The following is a 19,190-nucleotide window of genomic DNA, read 5'->3' as shown; positions in this document are numbered from 1 at the left end:
TATACTGAAGTACTCAGCTACAAAATGTCACTCTTTTTCCATGTGCATGATTACTGGTAAAGTACATTCAGCTTTTTAATGTCACTATAAACAACAGTTCAAGCAAGGGAGTCATCAAGCAATATTGCCATATATTTTATAGTAGTCTCAAGCACTAAAAACAGGAGAGTTTCCTTTGGTGCCATACGTGTAGTTTTCAGTCACATCAGTCTCATGTTGAACCTGCATATTTAAGGTACCCACCAACATATTTAAATTTAATTCTTGTAAAAGCTCTGTCATCAATGTAATTTTACATACCAAAATACATGTAGGTATGCCAATGAATTCGAAGGTAGAGACACACAAAAAACAGTTAGTACTCAAGTGACTGGATAGATTTTGAAAACAGTCAGACATTTCAAGTAGCATCCACTTTTTTTGTCAGTAACGTACTAGTATGTTCAAAATAAAATTTCCAGGAATCTTAATATGTAATAGATTTATCAGAGTGACTGTGGACACTTTGCTGACAATGGTAAAGTCAGTCATTTACATCACTGAGCTCTGAATAAACATGATCTACCATGTACATGTATACACATGCTTTATAATCATATTTGTAAAACAGCCATTTACATTACACCTTTGTCCCCTTTTCATAATGTATAGTTTTTAATCCACAACCTTTGGTCTTACTTAATATGTATGTATAGGTTGATAAGCTTCTGCTAAAACCATGTTGTATTAAGGCCACACTAATTTAATTTCTTGGTTAATGGATTTTTCTATAAAAAAAAAGGAGCCAGTGGGCGAAAAAAATAAAAACAGGCCTAGGCATCCTATTATGGCCCAAAATGGTACGATAGGAGCCATGAAGTCAACACACCAGACTGGTTCAAAATTTAAACAATGAATTTTGAACTTTTTATGATACCACTGTATTGAAAGATGGAATAACTGTAACAACTAGGATGAAAAGGACTGTTTTCAAGTGTTCAGGGCAAAATATGAGCATTTTGCAGTAACTGTTGATTCTGAATTTTTTTTTTTTGCAAATCAGAAAAAAATGAAGCAGGCGAATCCGTTTACCAAGAAATTAAATTGGTTAGGCTGAACGACACTTGAATCAATCTGTTCCATTAAACGTCTTCCTTCTGTATCCACCATGTCCCAGGTTTCTGCTCCTCTTACTTCCTGGCCGTGTCGTAGTTCTCAGTAAACCAGTCACACGTCTCCTTCAGAGCTGCACACAGAGAAGAAATCATGAAAATGTTAGGGAAAAATTACTCAAGAAAGGCAATGGGAAAACATCTAAAAAAAATGAAACTGAAGAAGCAAAAAAATTATTCCCACAAGTTTCACCATGAGTCAACCTGCTGGTCTGTCCCTTACCATATAACTGATGATTACAGACTGAGGCAAGATTATGGGTTAGTTTCCCTACTTAGTTAGATCTTAGTTCTAGAAATCTTTTCTTGTGCACAGAATGATTTTCTTGCTACAAGAAGAGTTAGATCTTAGTTCAAGAAATCTTTTCTTGTGTACAGAATGGTTTTCTAGAAAACTTCGAAATTCTTACTGCAAGAATAATATTCTAAGGGTATTTAGTTCAAGATACATAAGAAAATTAATCTTACTATAAGAAAAATATGCTAAAATGCAGTTTCTTGAAATTCTTGTCTCATGGACAAGATTTTTTTCTTGGGTGAAGAATAATTTTCTCAGTGGAAGAAAATTTTTCTTCTCTGAAGAAAAACAAGATTGGCATTTTTTGTAGTGTCATGTACTTATAATAATACCAGGTCAGAAAATAACAAATACTTAGTCTAGTAGTCATGCCTTCATGTACCAGAGTTATATCAATCAAAGATTCGGGTGTTCAAAAACTTGTTTTTCCCTAGAACTATTGCAGAGTGGAACTCACTGCCACCAAGTACAGTAGAGGCATGATCATTAGATAGCTTTAAAGGATGTTTGGTGTAATATAGCCAGCTGCTACTGCATGTGAGCTGGTATGTTATGCCAAAAGACAGTTGTACCGGTTATACAGATGGAGAGTGCCAAGAGCAAAATATCTGCAATGTTTGGTAGGCTGGACCGACTAGACAAAAAGCCCCTGTCACACATAGCCAAATATCACCTCCCAAACACTAAACAAACTCCACTGAACCATATGGTTAGGAGCCTTTTGGAAGCAAGGTCGGCTGGTGTTCAGTAAAGGACAGGGCATGGTATGCTGTGAAATTTCACTCAAATCTAACTCATATTCAATTTGATTCAAGTAGAAAGGTGAGCGTGGCCTAAATCTGGCCGGACCACTTTTGACCTTCAGCCAACCTTGTTTGGTAGGTGTTCAGAGGAAGGTTTAATGTATGACAGGGTTTAACATAAGGCCACAGCAAGAACATTTTATGGATGACATCCTCCGCAGACTCCAAATCTAATGCGAGTGGGCGAAAAAAAAACAAGACGGGCCAAAAAAAACATGGTTCCAACATTTTAAAATTTTGACTCAATCATTGTACAAAATGGTTTTTATTCAGTGAGAACATCACATACATGTATACATGTACACAGCCAGCATCACATATCACTAGCATCAAAGTATGAAACAAACATTAAATCAGAGCCTTTTCTTGTCTCCTCTCTTCATAGTTATCTGCCATCCACCTTCCGGCATGGCAACAGACATATTTGCCCATTTTCGGCATGTTGACCACTGTCAGAAGGCAACAAAATTTCTTGTTTTTTTTTTCCAAAATCAGGCAAAAATTAATGCACGCGTTGATGTCATCCACAAAAATGACTTGCTGTGGCCGAACATGACACCTACCCTGTTTGATCGGGGTGAACCTGAAGTCCGGCAGGTACTTCCTGAGTTTGGCATTGCTGGCCGTCTTCTTGAACTGACCGTCAGATTTGGTGGTGTCAAACTGGGAACGGTTAAGGTTTAGCAACTTTTATACTGTGGGAAAGTTTGACAATGTTCATTGTTCGCTACCCTTCTCCCTGCCAAGGTAGCCATTTGGCAAATTTTGTGTTGTTTATGGAGTTAGGTAGAAGCAGGGAGTAGCTCTCTCTCTCAGTCACACACACCCATATTCACTCTGTCACACATACATGTACACATAAACCACACATACATACACACAATCACACACACAGACATGAAAACATACACATTTTGTACTGTAATTCACACAGTACACACACACAATTACATTTGTACACACACTGTCAGACACAAAGAAACATCACACACACAGACACACAGACACACACACACACACACACACATTAAGGATACGATGACCTCTCCTTTAAAGTCCATAGCGTCCACCACCAGCTCTGCACACTCCTTAATAGAGATTTCATCCTCCTCTCCAACTGTAACAAACCAATAGGACAGACATCAGCTGTCATCAGTCCGTATCACTGTCACCTAAGACCACACCAATTTGATTTGTTGTTTATCAGATTTGCCCTCTCCATTTTTTCCTGATTTGCAAAAAAACTACTAGGTTCTGCATCAACTGCAAACTGCTCAATGAAACTTTAAGACATATTTTGCCACAAACTGAAGAAAGTCCTTTTCTTCCTAGTTAAAATTTTTTCAATGAAACAGTGCAACAGTCTTTGTTTCATTAAAAGTTCAAAATCTATTGTTTTAATTATAAACCAGCCTGGTATATTCATGGCTCATATTGTAACATTTACGGCCTTCATGGGGTGCCTTGGCCTATTTTTATTTTATTTTGCCCAGTCGCTTCATATTTTTTCTAAAATAATCTGAGAAACAACAAATTATATTGGTGTGGCCTTACAGCAAATTAAGTGGTGCTGGGAAAGCTTCAACATTGCATTCAGATCAGAGCATAAAGTACCAAAACATGACTGTCGGTGGAAATATTGAAGATAGAAACTCTGCTGTTCAACTACATGCATGATAATTACTATGTGACTGTATAAGCTTAGGAAATACTGATGCCCATAGGAGCATGTTGCCAATCTAATAGGCCCTGCCATAGCCTATGCACAAGATGTTCAAGTGTTTACAGAATTGAGCTTTTTCCTACAAGCAAAATTAGACTTTACAAGGTGGATTCTGACTGGATGTTTGTGAAAGTCTAACCTGAGAGAATGATGGGGTCCACCTCCTGATAGTCCTTCAGTACCCACACCATCAGCCTGGCCAGGTCCTGGGGACATGTACATGAAATGAAATACCTTTATTGTACATTCATGCCACGACAGGCTAGGTACAGGTCAAGATATAACAGACACATTACAGACGTTTGTAGAAAAGTGGAGACAAAAGATACACTACTTGACTTAGACATACATACATAAGGAACATACAATGTACAAGACTTAGGTTACTAGGCTAATACAAAGTGTTTTTAAATTAGTTACTGAGCTAATACATGTACAGAGTGGTCAACTTCTTCTCGCTTTTTTGTACAATGGAAAATGTGGGAACAGATCATATTTGTGATACAGGGTTTGTCTAGATGCATCAAATATATAAATTTATCATTTGAATCTAGGTGTTCGAAGTATGTGAACTTCTCTGTACCAGTCATTAGGTTCTACAACAGCTACTCTCCAAGCAGAGGTTTGGGCTTTGTCTTACATGTATTTTGGAGTGTTTTCAGTATTTTTTATCAGACTTTTGTTTTTTTGCACTGGTATCTTTTTTTTTACACCAACCCAACTGATACCAGTGCTAACAAGAAAGCCAGACCAAAAAAGGCCTAAAAACATGCCAAAAATAAGCTAAAGCTCAAACCTCTGCTTGGAGAGTATTCAACAGTGGCACTTTTCCGGTGACAACACATACATGTACATGATTGTATACACAAAAGTTCCTTTTTTGGTTCTAAATTAGCTGCAAAATGCTTGATGAAAGACATATTTTGGACATAAAAGACATAAAAGTTCAAAATTCATTGTTTAAATTTTGAACCAGCCTGGTGTGTTGAATTCACGGCTCTTATCGTACCATTCTGGGCCATAATAGGATGCCTAGGCCTGTTTTTTTTTTTTTTCGCCTGCCTGCTCAATTATTTTTCTAGAAAAATCCAAGAAATTAAATTGGTGTGGCCTAAGAAATGCTAACGTTATATATTGTATATTCAGCTAATATAATAGAAAACTCACATAAGAATAAATAAATTGTCTCCTAGGTGAACCTGTGCCCCAGACTGTCAATGGTTTGTTGTCTCCTGTAAAATAAGTGGTACCAACATTTCATTTCATCTGAATCAAAATGAAATGGCATGGCAAAAAGCTACATGGTCGTTGCCATACATGTACATTGTATCATGTACAACTGTTGTGCAATTAAGTTCTTCTTCTTCTATAAACAAGACCATGATTCTGTTATCTCCTGGACCATGGAGTTTCCCAATCATCTTCAACTACTTGGATGTTTTTGTCTGGAACATTACAGGCTCGGAATACTGGGTGCATGTGCACCTTAGTGCACCCAAATTTGGAGCTGTGCACCCAGTTTTTTTCTGTGGGTGCACCAGTGCACCCAAATGTTTTTTGTAGGTTTACGTATACACTGTATGTCAAGATGTTAAATTTAGAGTAGTACTAGTATTCAGCATATTCCTAACATCTAAATGTCAGAAAAATAGTAAAATCATTCTTGTAGTACTTTTCTTTAGAAACAAATCATAATTAGTTTTTGCTGATATAATTTATATAGTATATATAGCACAGAAAATTTTGTGCACCCAATTTTTTAGGTTGGGTGCACCAGTGCACTTATTCCCAAAAATAAATTTTGAGACCTGGTAACATTACAGATAAGTATTTGCAAACACAAATTCCCGGTGTGATGGATATGATATGATTCCCACCTATTGTACATGGGATTGTGTGGCATATGTTGTTTTGTAATGGTTGGGTGTTTGGCCATGAACCCATACATGTACATGTGTAGGTCCCACTGTCCTGGATTCAAATTCACCAACATGCCCAGATGTTGTGCCCTTGGAAAATGCACTTTAGGCCACACCAATTTGATTTGTTGGTTCTCGGATTTCTTCATAAAAAATATGAAGTGACATGGCGAAAAAAAATAAAACAAAAACAGGTCTAGGCTGTGATAGGAGCCATGAAGTCAATACAGAAAAGGCTGGGTTAATATTTCAACAAGGAATTTTGAACTTTTAATCAAACCACTGCATTTGTAGATGGAAAAACTGTAGGAACTAGGAAGAAAAGAACTTTCCTCAACTGTTGGGGGCAAAATATGAGCATTTTTTAGTTGATTCAGATCCAGAATCCTTTTTTTTATTTTATTTTTTTGCAAATCTGAAAATGCGAATCCGAGAACCAACAAGTTAAATTGGTGTGGCCTTACACAGCTTTCCTCACTTCACTCAGGTGAAAATTAGTACCTAGCTTTGGTTAGGAACATCTCTCAGATAGGATGTTAAATAGAGGTCCTGTGTTTGAGGAGAGCCACATCCCATGCACTTCAAATATAAAGAACCCACCACACCTTCCTAAAAGAGTAAGAGCATGCACTGGAGAGCTATGCTGCACTCTGGTGATTCACTACCGACTCCAGGCAGAATAGCGTGAAGTTCACACTAAGGCCAGTCCAATTTAACTTCTTGGTTAATGGATTTTTCTAGAAAAATAATGGAACGGGCATGTGAAATAAAAACAGGCCTAGGCATCCTATTATTGCCCAAAATGGTACAATAGGAGCCATGAAGTCAACATACCACTGGCTGGTTCAAAATTTAAACAATGAATTTTGATCTTTTAATGATACCACTGCATTGAAATATGGAATAACTGTAACAACTTGGAAGAAAAGGACTGTTTTCAACTGTTCAGGGCAAAATATGAGCATTTTGCAGTTGATTCTGAATTTTTTTTTTTTGTCAAATCAGAAAAAAATGAAGCGGGCAAATCCGTTAACCAAGAATTAAATTGGTGTGGCCTAATGGAGATGGAGATCGTAATGAAACAAACAAACAAACATGGTTGCACTTACTCTTGGCTGTGTAGACCTTATGCACGAGCCCAGGCACCACATGGCCGTCCTCCAGGTTAAAGTTATCATGAGGACCAAACACGTTAGTGGGGATGACTGAGGTAAACTTGCAGCCGTGCTGAACATAGTAGGCCCTGCAAAGTCAACATCAACTAGTTACAGTAACTATGAAATAAAAAATAAGCTTTAACTTCCAACACTTAGATTACAGAATTGGGACTTACCCAAATTTTCGGTTGACTCCATCAACCTCATTCACGGAATGGACCCGTCTACTCTTGGAACGTGACGTCAGAGACATGTGACCATAGTAGCGGGTCACGTTCCAAGAGTAGACGGGTCCATTCCGTGAACAAGGTTGATGGAGTCAACCGAAAATTTGGGTCCCAATTCTGTAATCTAAGTGTTGGAAGTTAAAGCTTGGTCTTTATTTCATAATGACTTGTACCAACACAGATGAAGTTTCATGCTAAATCAACTACTTACTTACATTTGTAAGTGAAAAATGGAGGTATTGTTTTTGGTATGCCTGTGTTTGTGTTTGATCCAGTCATTAGAAGCTCTAAGGAAGCATAAGCAAGGTGCGAGACATTACTGGTTGTGTAAAAGAGAGCTCCAATATCTAACTTTTTTTAATGAAGAAGTAGTAAAACCAGGATTTTCAGTCAATTTTCTGGCCATTTTACATATCATACTGATATCTGCAAGGTACATGTTGATGATGTCACTTCTTTCATATTGTAGGCTGGCCCTAGCTATTTATTGGTGATACCAAAACATAAAATTAATGAACTCCTCACATAACTTGTTTTTGGGCTTCAAGTATGAAATGACGATGTTCTGGGGAATGGCAGTAAATGCCAAGGTCAGACGGATTTATTCAGAATTATATTGTTTGTTTTGCTTCCCTGAAATTGCCTGGATGCCTTTAATAGTGTGCATACATAAAGAAGGCATCTAACAGCTTTACTTTGCTGCACAGTACCAAAGCTATACATGTACAATCCTTGCCTTGCCTCATTTACTGTCTATGAAATGCTGTGTGATGTGTACATGTGGAATCCTAGTGTAATGTTTTAGTGACAAAAGAAGGAATCTGCATCCTAAGTTTTACCTGTTCTGCACGTCAATCATCCTTTTGGCATAGGAATAGCCAAAGTTGGAGTCGTGGGGAGGGCCATTGTGGACCTAGGAGAACAAATTACATGTAAATAAACTTACTTCACATATGAATAGTTTTATATACATAAGTCACTATACACTAGGCTATCATCTTCTGCACCTGGATGTATCTCAATTGATTTAAATAGCAACCCGTACACTGTATACAGTTATATTATTATTATTATTATTACATAGAAAAATAAATTAAAGAATGTAGATGTTAGAAATCTCTCCAATTATTGTGAATGCAATAGGACATGTTTTCTACATTTCCAACTCTAAAACTTGAAGAGGTCCTTAAAAAAACCTTTCTTGCATTCCTCTATCTCCAACAAATGTACTGAGTAAGGCCGGCTTTCCAACAAATGTACTGAGTAAGGCCGGCTTTAGACTGACAACGATTGAATAGTCTTGCAAGTATTTATTGTATTTTTTGGCCGTCAAAGAGAATCAAAATAGTTGCGCAGAATATCCTGGAATAATCGTCACTACCACCTTGAACCCTATCGTGTGATCCTTCAGCGGGGTGTCCAATCTGCTGCAGCATGACGAAAACAAGGGGGTTCTCTCGCCATTTGGAATTCACGCGGTGTGCCATCCTGCGCTATGTGTCTAAAGAAAGCCGTCTCTCAATTACCGTGCAACTATCTACCGTCGTCAGTCTAAAGTGGACCTAAGTCTCTCACCATAGTTTCGTCTATGGGGTACGTTGTCTTGTCAGGGAAGATGCAGGTAGAGAGGCAGGAGACACATTTCCGCACTCCATTCTCGTAGGCCAGATGTAGCACGTTGTCGTTAATACGTATGTTATTCCTCTGTAAAAGACCAGTAATACACATACAAATGTAAGTATCATTCAACACATATACATGTATCTCGAAAGTTCATCTGTGTTGGTAGAAATTATTAAGCAAGTTTAAAGGGCAATTTCCAACACAACGTGTCACGTGTGTTATCTGTGTGATGTCACAGAAGTGGTGGATTGTTCATTCCTTGACAAAGACTGGAGTTGTACAGTCAAAAATTTGGGTGAGTCCAATTTGTTGTGTTGGAAATTGCCGTTTAAACTTGCTTCATAACATATACAATCATGTACATGAGGCTGGACTCCAAAGCTGGTACAACCAACCTGGTGTCAGCAACCACAAAAGGGACAGAGGAACGTGGTTGCTGATAAGGTGTGGTTTTTAATACTCCAGACAAGGTTGGCTGTCCAAATGATTGGACTGGTACATGTATGTAACTTACATTGTAAGTGTGATACTAAGTCACATGATAATCACAGAATAACGAATGACCTTTATTGTATGTTTATGTCCTACCTGGGCCGCGATTACGTTCAATACGGGTGTTCCGGCCCGTGTGATAACTAGCGGTACGGCCCGGGGGTTCTTAATGCGTACAGCCCTAGCTTCCAAATGTTCCATAGAACTATTCGAACGCGTTTTGCCCTAACCGCGTGCACTGCTTTCAAAAATTCGAATACAAAATTTGGACGTTGGAATAGATGTTGTAATGCATTTTTTGGGTTTAGGGACACCAAATTTTCGCTCAGTTCGCATTGACAGGTGTGTTTTCTTGGGTGGGTATGATATAAATAAAATACAACACGGTGTATTCCGCATCGCCCTCGGTCCCAGCCCTCCCACGGATCGGATCTCCCTCCGGCCTTCGGGCAATCCTACTCGCGCTCTGGCTGGTACCTCGGGCGATATGGAATACACCGTGTTGTATTCTATATTTATTGCCCTCACAAGCTACTGAAGTACACATCATGTACAAATGTACATTCAATTTTTGTACATGTAGAAAGAGAGGTAAAACTTACAGTTACTGTAATAATACTGATACCTTGCTTGAACTATACATATATCAATTTTGTACTAAATGTGAACTGCTATTTACAGGTTCTTGCTTGCATGAGGAAACTTTAATTTTCAATGTCAATGTTAGAAAACCAATTGTACAACATTTATTGTACAAAAAGTCTAGGGTCAGCAGGTTTTTCTAGGGTCGGTCAGGAAACAGGAAACACAATTTTTTCCTAGGCCTTACCCAGAAGTCCAGGTTGTACTTGAGGTTGCGGAACAGCCCCCCCACCATGGCGGCCAGGTGGATCACATGGGTCGGCTGATGCCGCTCAAACAACGCCTGGGTCGCCGCGGGGTCTCTGCAAAAATTTACTCATCAACATTACACTACAACAGGACAACAGACACCAAGGACTGAAATAAACTTCTCCTTTCTGGTCTGCCACTTGTGTCCATGGATCAGGAAGGGTTGCAAAGCAATATTGGTAAGGTGGAGTCTGAAAGGGCATCCATGCCTGATTGCAATTTAACAAGTAAGGGGAATGGAGCAAATTTATTATTGTTATGTTATTGTACAATGTAACATTTTTGCACCAAAAAATGAAATATATTTAGACTACATTGTAATTGAAAAAAAAATCTGTACACGTGATTGTCAGTTACATGTACATGTACTTCCACATTTCAATACATTTTGAATTTTTTCACAATTCAGATTTGTATGGTTGGCAATTAACAGCCCATACAAGGTGCCCTCAATTTGTGGCACCACCACAAACTACCAGAATTGTGATATTTTGGCACTTTCACTTCCTATATGGCACTTATTTGCAATGAAGTATAGTAGGGTTGATTCAACTAACTTTGTAAAGAAATGACCAAAAATGTACATTTTGTCTCGTTCAAATGTTACATCATGCAGTTGTGTACATGGCCCAATATTAATATTTTTTTATTTGCAAAATCATGCCCGAAGGCTAATTGCTTTTACAATGAAGTATATGTCGTTCGTCCGTCAGGTTGACGAGGACCGTTGAGTATAATACTCATTGCAATACAGTAACAGGAGACAAGTAACAACTGTCTGGAAAAAACTTATACTTCTACTACTACGCTAGCTATTATGGGGTTCGACTTCTTCTGTGAAGGCAGTGGATAATGAATAGTCCCACATTCTGCATACTAGTAAGTAATTAGTGGGTTTTGTGATCTTAGTAGAAATGTAGTCTTTTGGTGATCTTTTGAATGATGAAAGGATGGAGAAATTGTTGTTAAATAATCTGTTAGTTTCGGTCCCATAGTGAGGACACTGGCTAACAAAATGTATTTCATTTTCCACTGCATTCATTGGTCAGGACAATATTTCTCTCGTGCACAGATTTTATTATGCACTCGTGTGCTTACGTGAGATCAGCGTCCTTGGATGACACAAATATCCACTCCTCGTCCTCACATGGGTCCTCCTGCACCACCCTGTGGATAGCCTGACCAACCAGGCCGGTTCCGCCAGTCACCAGGACGCGCATCGGCACCTTGGTACGCTTAGCCTCGCCATTCTGGGCCGCCATATTGTCTGTGTGCAGGAGTAGATGGTTGTTGTTTAGTCATTCTCATCAGAGGTGAAGCATGATATCATATTTTTTCTATTAGTATTAGCTATGCTTGTGCAGTGCAGCTTCGCCATGCCTTAGCTTACGCATATAGGGGGTGATGATGGTAATGACCACTTTTCTAGCCAAGCACTACTGATCAAGCAAGACCCACCCACATTAGCTGTCACACAAATAAAGCCCTGGTCACAACCTGCCGTGGTGCTTTAATTATGTCCGTACGTTTTTTTGGAGGCTACGTCTGCTACGTTTTTTTCTGAAAACGTGGGGAAGGAGTGGCATCGACGAAGGTCACTCGCACGTCAATCGCACGATTTTGCAAGGTGTAAGAGTGTGGTCTGGCTGTGAGCGGCTGCGTGCATTGTACGTTGCACAAGTGGTAAGTGAGTTGTACGTGCTTACAACGTACGATCTCTGTGCGATTGCAACTTTACCATAAGGAGGCCGTACTCATACGTGCGTCTTTCGTACGGTACGTACGGCACGCACGGCTGGTGAATCCACAGACCGCACGCAGAAAAAGTTTTACATGCACTTAAAGTTCTATGGCGTGTCCGCGTGCTCCCAAATACGTATACGTAGGATTCCGTACGGAGGCGGTACTCACCACGCACGGTTGCCCTACGTTTGCCCACGTTTTTGCACGTAGACAGCACGCAGAAGCACGTACGGCGGGTTCTGACCGAAGCTTAACCAGGTGTAGTAATTTACAGAACAATTTACAGAACAATTTTACCACAATACCATAGCTGATTTGGCTTTAGATGATGTTCTGCCACCTCTATCTACTATAATTATAACCAGACCTAGTAATTAATGTGCAGAACTTACAAGAACAATACCACTTGCTGGATGTACATGTACACACAGTGACGGCAGCAACTATATAGACATGTGCCTCCCCGGCCACTAGTAGAGGGATAAATCTTTGAGTACTCTAGACTAGAGGACAATTTTTTAAAAATCTCATCACATTAGGGACAAAACTAAAAGAGAGCTGGGAGAGGTCTTTTAGAAGAGACTCCAAAGAGAACTGCTGTAGATTCCTTCTTGACACCTTAGAGATTGGACCCCCCTGCCTCAGATACCATCAATTGTTTTGAACAATAGATAATTAAGTGGGGATTAGCATCAAACCATAACAATGACATAAAAACAACATGGCAGCCATGTTTTCACAGGAGACTTTTCAAACAATAGAACATTATGTAAGAAAACAGTTTCAAAAAAGAGACTTAGGCCACACCAATTTAATTTCTTGGTTAACGGATTTGCCCGCTGCATTTTTTCTGATTTGCAAATAAAAATAAAAATTCAGAATCAACAATTACTGCAAAATGCTCATATTTTGCCCTGAACAGTTGAAAACAGCCCTTTTCATCCTAGTTGTTACAGTTATTCCATCTTTCAATGCAGTGTTATCATTAAAAGTTCAAAATTCATTGTTTAAATTTTGAACCAGCCTGGTGTGTTGACTTCATGGCTCCTATCGTACCATTTTGGGCCATAATAGGATGCCTAGGCCTGTTTGTTTGTTTTTCGCCCGCCCGCTCCATTACTACTGTAAGTATTTTTCTAGAAAAATCTGTTAACCAAGAAATTGAATTGGTATGGCCTAATCATTAAGTTGATCATATATTCCCAATGGGTAAAACTTAAAAGCTGTGTTCTGCCACCTCTATCGCTAACCAGACCCAGTAATTAAATCTAAATTGTAGAATTTACCAGAACAATACCACAGATAATTTGCAGCGCATTTACACTATAACAGTAAAAACTGTCTAAAACTGCCCATAATATTAGTATATACATGAGTCCTAGACTCCAGGGGTCATCCATATACATGTTGTGCAGCCTAAGAGACGGTTAACGTTGAAGGACAAGCCACTGGTCTGACCAGTCATGACCAGACACCTGAGATAATGGGTGTCATCTGATCTCATGTCTTTTGGTGGCTGCAAGGACAGATCAAATTGGCCAGGCTGTATCCATTGACCAGACATTCCAGGGTTCTACAGTAGCTAGCGCAAAGTATAATTTTAACCCCCTACGCTAAATTCCCCCCCCCTCCGCTAATTTTCAATACAGCATAGGGGGCATTGTGACTGTATTCCTTTGTTCAAGAATGCCAGATCAAATGTGGAAAATTACCAATCAAGGATACATTGTACATACCTTAGAAATAACATTTTTTCCCTTCGGTATCCCTCAAATGGCCTAATTTTTTTTAGCTCAAATTTTTAAAAGCTCCGCACCGCACATCCCCCCCTTCCGCCCCATCCCCCCCTCTCGGTCACTTCGCTCCCTCGACATGCGGCCAGTGCCACTACGCTAAAATTAAATCCTAAATTAAAAATTAAACAGACAGTCATCTCACCACCCTTTGTAACTGTGGGGCCAATGGATTAACAGCCTGGTCAATTTGATTCTGTCTTTGAAGCCAGCAAAATTCTGCTTGGAGTTGGAGATTAGATTTCATCAAAGACTGACCAGTGTCATCAACAAATCTGTTAACAAATTAATTATCCACTAAACTATAAATAAAGAAAACCATAGCTTGGCTTCATGAAAATAATCTAGTACCTAATTTAAAAAATTGTCCATTCATAGAAACATCCTGTATGCTGAAGCACTTTTATCTGTTAATTTTCCCTCCTTCACAACCCAGGCTTGGTCTCATTAATATAATTAATACCTGCCGACTTTGAAGGTAAATATTTTCATCTAGATAAGAGCCAGCATGTAAGTTAACGTTAACGTAAGTAGTCCAGTCAGCTTGTGAATGATCCACATGTAAAATTTTTACCATTATGGTGTAAGTAGTAATAGAGCAACAGTAAAACGACTAATCAAAAGACAAACGGGGCTAAAATAAAACTCAGTGTTTCCATATTTTTAACCATACAACAAATTATGCCCAACCCCGTCGGACTGGAAGTCCAGGTATCTTCAAGGCACTTTAAAGGCCTCTAGCTAGGGCGAATGAAAAGAAGTAGCTGCGTTAAAACTTTACCTTCAAATAATAGTTTCTCGGCACAATTCAGGATATAAACGTTGAATCTAACAGTCGGTGTCCCTCGCAAAAGCAGCCGGGATGAAGATTCGCCACGTGTTTGTTTGATGACTTGCAAAACCGACAACAAAGCACGGCCGGTCTGTCAGCTCAGCCGGGAGGTCAGAGGTTACAGGTCATGAAAGATTAGAGGTTATCAAGAGTAACCTTTCTTATTTTGCTTCTCTTGTCCAGAACACTTTGACACTTCTAACGATTACAAACAAAACACCGTATACTAAACCTCTTAGCAGTGTCCTTTGAAGTATTTCGTTGTAAGAAAACCATTCAATATATTTGTCTTGTAACAATGTCTGCTATGAGGAAAAATGTCTTCTGAGGAGCCCTGGGGACGAGAGTGGAAGTGCCACATGTTGGTGGGGAGGGGGGCTGTGATGGCGGAGTGAGTGAGTCGCTGTCAGATGAAAAGTTGAGGTAAAAGTTGAGTTTCTTATCTTTGAATGACAGATACTGATCTGTTGTTGTTGTCCTTGTTTAACGTCTAATATGTCGCTAGACGTGGTCACTTGGCGCTCGTTGTCGCGTGGTTCAGTTTAAGTTCAGAGTCAAAAAGTCTCTCTAGGATAACTCTTGGTACCTTGTGCATGATCTACACATTTTAATTGTCACGCTTGTGTGAACAACAATAATTTACTTGGACGTGAAGTATCGGAACAATCGGAACAAAATAATATTCCAGTATAACACACCACCGATGTGACCATAACTTATGACAAGCATTTAGTTCATAATTGTAAAGTGACATGTGTAACAACAGTTCCACGACCACATACCTTCCCCAAATGATGTTTACGATTGATGAATCATAAATGATGCAATAAGATCCTCATTTCCATAAATTATATCAGTTGATCATTTTCTTTTACCCAACCTCCTCCCAAGAATGGTAACGGGGGGTGCCCTAGCAAACGCATAGACCTTTGGCAATAGTTTATCTGACCAAAAACCCGCACAACATGAGATATAATATTAACAGATAAAGATCACAACGATTAAAGATGCACAGCTGTGTATTTCACTTGAGTGTAGCGCCTTGCACCCAAGCGTAATGGTTCGCGAAACTTACGGCAGGTTTTTGGTCATAATGCCGGTGGAACGTTCTATCGCAACAGGGGTGCCCTAATTCCGACCCAGATCGATCTGAGAAGAGAGTTTAGAAATTACAATACACAAATTATGATTAAAACAATCTACAACTGTTTTCTGTTCCAAACAAGTCTTCTTTTTACGATTACGCGACTTGCTCCAAAGCGACTGTTTGAAAAGCAAAACCTGCATTTTTGACACGCTCGTCAACCCCCGAACAAGCTCCGAATTCACACAGATTTTTCACTCGTCTGTTGTCGGAGTGTACAAACTAAAACAAACTTTGTGAGATTACCGATATCAACACAAAAACATTCACGGTTCATTCTTGTATTTATTTTTAGGCACGTGCTCCCATGCATAACGCCGCAACAAGGATTTTTCAAACTAGTTCGGTATTAGGGATGGGTCGGAATTAGGGCACCCCCCGTTAATACATGTATTCTGGCATTTCCTTATAAGGTCCTGATTACCATGAAAGTTCATCTGTGTAGGAAAATGTTGAACTTTATTCCAGCGCACAGTTTACACAGAGATCAAATTTTCAGCAACCACTGTCGCCTTCATCAGGATAAGTAATGACCAATCACTTCACAACGTAATCTCGCAAGTCATGGTAACACACACGTGACCTTATTCACACAAGACTTTATTGATATATGTATGTGATGTGAGCAATTGATCAAAAGTGCCAGGGAGTTAATATCGTCCACCATCTCTATTAGTATTAAGTGGTGGCTGGAGTGCCCTCAGATACATACGGCCTCCTTAATGCCTGACTTTTTTAGTCCTGTTCAGTGTCCAGTATTCTAACTTTGTCCAGAGAGACGGTATTGCTAGGTGATTCGATGTGGATGTGTTGAGAAACTTCAGATGACAGCGAGCTGGGGCGTTTGTGTTCAAGAAATCTGGTCCTCAGTGAGCGTTCTGTCTCACTAATATGTAGGATTCTTCGCAGGTCCCCTGCCTTGTGATTCCACATCGAATCACCGGGTCATGCCTTTCTTTGGGCAAAGTCAGAATACTGTCAGAGTGCACACTGAACGGTGAAATGTCTTCAGTTAACAGGTAAAGTGTATGACAGGGAAATTTCAACATGTCAATAATTGCCGACATATCGGCAGATGGACATAAACGGAAGAAGAAGATTAGGACACATTAGCAAGGGAACGGGTTTTCTGCGCGTGAAACATTTGCGCGTGAGAAACTTGCGCGTGAAAGATTTGCGCGTGAAAAATAAAAGTTCCAGAAATATGTTAGAAAATATGCAGTACTAAATTCTTAGGCAGGAAAATGTTGTCACTCTTTTTAGCCAAAATTTTTGTTTGAAAATGTTGGTCCCTAGGGAATAAGCTAATTTGCATACCTTTCATAAAACCTGAACTTTTGAAAATCACTTGAATTTGTAAGAAATACATGGAAAAGTTACTACAGTAGTATGAGGTTTAGGATGGTAAAATGTAACAATCTGAAGCTTTTCTCCATTCTAGAAGTTTGATTTCAATGCTTTCTTAAACAAATTCTTTCACGCGCAAATTTCAACCTTTTCTGCGCGTGAAAACTTAACTATTCAAAATCATCTGAAATCACAGAAAAATGGACAAAACAATTGCAAGGGTATGTAGTCTAGAATGCAAGCAAAATGATGTTAAATTTTTATTTTCTTGTCTTTTTTCCAACTTTTAAGCTCAAAACAGCAAAAATTTTTAAAATCCCTTGGGAATCAGCTAATTTGCATATCTTCATGCGCAGATGTTTCACGCGTAAGTTTTTCACGCGCATATTTTTCATGCGCACAAAACCCCATCTCCATTAGTAAGACCAAGTATATATGTGTCCCTACAGGTTCCTCAGTGCCTGTGAGGCCTTTACTGAAGGGATGATGTGGAAGACAACTCTCATTATCTACATCTTCTCAGCCTCCTACATCAGCGCCATCCTCTGTAACAAGTATGTCCTGTCTGTGCTCCAGTTCACCCTCCCCACCCTCTTCCAAGGCTGGCAAACCTTCACTGCAGCAACAACCATCTTTGCTGCACACTACTCAGGTCACCTGCAGGTCCGTCGCCTCACACCAGGGGGGGTAGTTGAGTGGCTGCCTGCATCCCTGTCCTTCATCGGGATCATCTACGCAGGCTCCCGCGCCCTGTCTCACATTCCCATCCCCATGTTTCTGCTGATACGCAATTCTGTGGAATCTTCTATTGAGATATCTCGTTGGATTGTTCAGAGGACACTCCCAGGTGTTCAGAAGCTAGTTGGATCAGTCCTGACCGTGCTGTCTGCTGTAGCGTTGTGGCAAGTCGACTCACAGTATGACAGGGAGGGATACATCTGGCTGTTCTACCACATGGTGTTCCTGGTAGGGTATAAACTGTATGCAGAGTTCAAGTCCACGGAGCTGAGCAGTATGGAGAAACTGTGGTGTAACTCCATCACCAGTGTGGTACTCTTGGCTCCTGGGAGTATCCTATTGGGACATGTGCAGGATGCCTGGGACTTTCCTCTCCTTACTCACACACATTTCCACGTAGCATTCCTCGCCAGCGGCCCCCTGGCAGCCTGTGTCGGTATTACAGGCATCCTGGTACAAGAAGGAACCAAGTTTCCTGACTACATCTCCTGTACTGTTAAAACCTTAACAATTCTCATGTCTTTGATGGTGTTTCATGTCACCCTGACCACTACTGCATTCCTGTGTATTCTGACAGGGATTGCAGGTGAGGTGTTACAGAAGATTGACGTGCAGGACTTCAGTGCCAGGTTAGACTTGAAGCCTGAGGAAAGAACCAGACTCAGTAGTCATTCCATGGAAATAACAACTGAAACCTGAGTCAGCAGTAATAAGGTCTCAGTAATTTCATTTGCTGGTTCTCAGATTATTTCTCAAAGTAATGAAGCAAGTCAGTGCAGGGCTCAAAATTCATTTTGGGAATAGTAAATTGGTACACCCAACCTAGAAAATTAGGTGCACAAAATTTTTTTTTGGGTGCACCATATGAAACAAAACCTAATTTCAGATCTTACTGCTCCTCTACTGAGCTTGAATCTAAAAATGAGAGCTAACTTCAAAATCTGAAACATTACTACAACAAAGATTTTATTATTTTTCTGATACCAAGAATATCCGGTATTATACACTTCTAATGTTACTTCTGATACTTAGAGACCAAGAATATCCAGTATTATACACTTCTAATGTTACAAATTCCTACAAAAATATTTGGAAAAAAATTAGGTGCGCAACTGCAATTTTGGATGCACTAAGGTGCACATGCACCCAGTATTTCGAGCCCAGTAAAAAAAAGGTCCTACATGTAGGCTATGTGATAGCCCCAAATGCAATAGGAGTGTGAGTGAGTAATAGGAGCCTCAAAGTCAAAATGCTATATACCAAATGCTGGTTTATGATCATGATTTAAGCACTGAATTTTGCTTAAATA

At 39.6% G+C, this 19,190-nt stretch overlaps 2 protein-coding genes across 2 annotated transcripts; one reads left to right on the top strand and one right to left on the bottom strand.

The window, feature by feature from the left end:
• Positions 1 to 1,012: 1,012 nt before the first annotated feature.
• Positions 1,013 to 14,769, bottom strand: LOC109472875 (GDP-L-fucose synthase-like). Its single transcript, XM_019772739.1, has 11 exons — positions 14,602 to 14,769; positions 11,383 to 11,551; positions 10,223 to 10,337; positions 8,854 to 8,982; positions 8,118 to 8,191; positions 7,004 to 7,137; positions 5,143 to 5,207; positions 4,115 to 4,181; positions 3,290 to 3,369; positions 2,816 to 2,915; positions 1,013 to 1,225 (listed from the first exon to the last, which is right to left on the bottom strand). Exons 2-11 carry the CDS (start codon positions 11,544 to 11,546, stop codon positions 1,170 to 1,172), a joined length of 984 nt encoding a protein of 327 aa, XP_019628298.1. The 5' UTR covers positions 11,547 to 11,551; positions 14,602 to 14,769; the 3' UTR covers positions 1,013 to 1,169.
• A 165-nt stretch (positions 14,770 to 14,934) lies between these two features.
• On the top strand, positions 14,935 to 18,788 carry LOC109472876 (transmembrane protein 241-like). Its single transcript, XM_019772740.1, has 2 exons — positions 14,935 to 15,075; positions 17,593 to 18,788. The coding sequence occupies exon 2, from the start codon at positions 17,627 to 17,629 to the stop codon at positions 18,578 to 18,580; it is 954 nt and encodes a 317-aa protein (XP_019628299.1). The 5' UTR covers positions 14,935 to 15,075; positions 17,593 to 17,626; the 3' UTR covers positions 18,581 to 18,788.
• The last annotated feature ends 402 nt before the right edge of the window (positions 18,789 to 19,190 follow it).

The sequence above is a fragment of the Branchiostoma belcheri genome, unplaced genomic scaffold (genome assembly GCF_001625305.1).
Source record: "Branchiostoma belcheri isolate BF01 breed outbred unplaced genomic scaffold, Haploidv18h27 scaffold288, whole genome shotgun sequence".
Taxonomy (NCBI): Eukaryota; Metazoa; Chordata; class Leptocardii; order Amphioxiformes; family Branchiostomatidae; genus Branchiostoma; species Branchiostoma belcheri.
This window is presented reverse-complemented; position numbering and strand designations above follow the sequence as displayed.

Coding starts and splice junctions, on each gene's coding strand:
- LOC109472875 (XM_019772739.1), bottom strand. CDS start 11,546: ATGGCGGCCCAGAATGGCGAGGCTAAGCGTACCAAGGTGCCGATGCGC. Junction 8,192..8,853: donor ACCCCATAGACGAAACTATG/GTGAGAGACTTA, acceptor TTGTTCTCCTAG/GTCCACAATGGCCCTCCCCA. Junction 1,226..2,815: donor GTTCACCCCGATCAAACAGG/GTAGGTGTCATG, acceptor CTCTGTGTGCAG/CTCTGAAGGAGACGTGTGAC.
- LOC109472876 (XM_019772740.1), top strand. CDS start 17,627: ATGATGTGGAAGACAACTCTCATTATCTACATCTTCTCAGCCTCCTAC.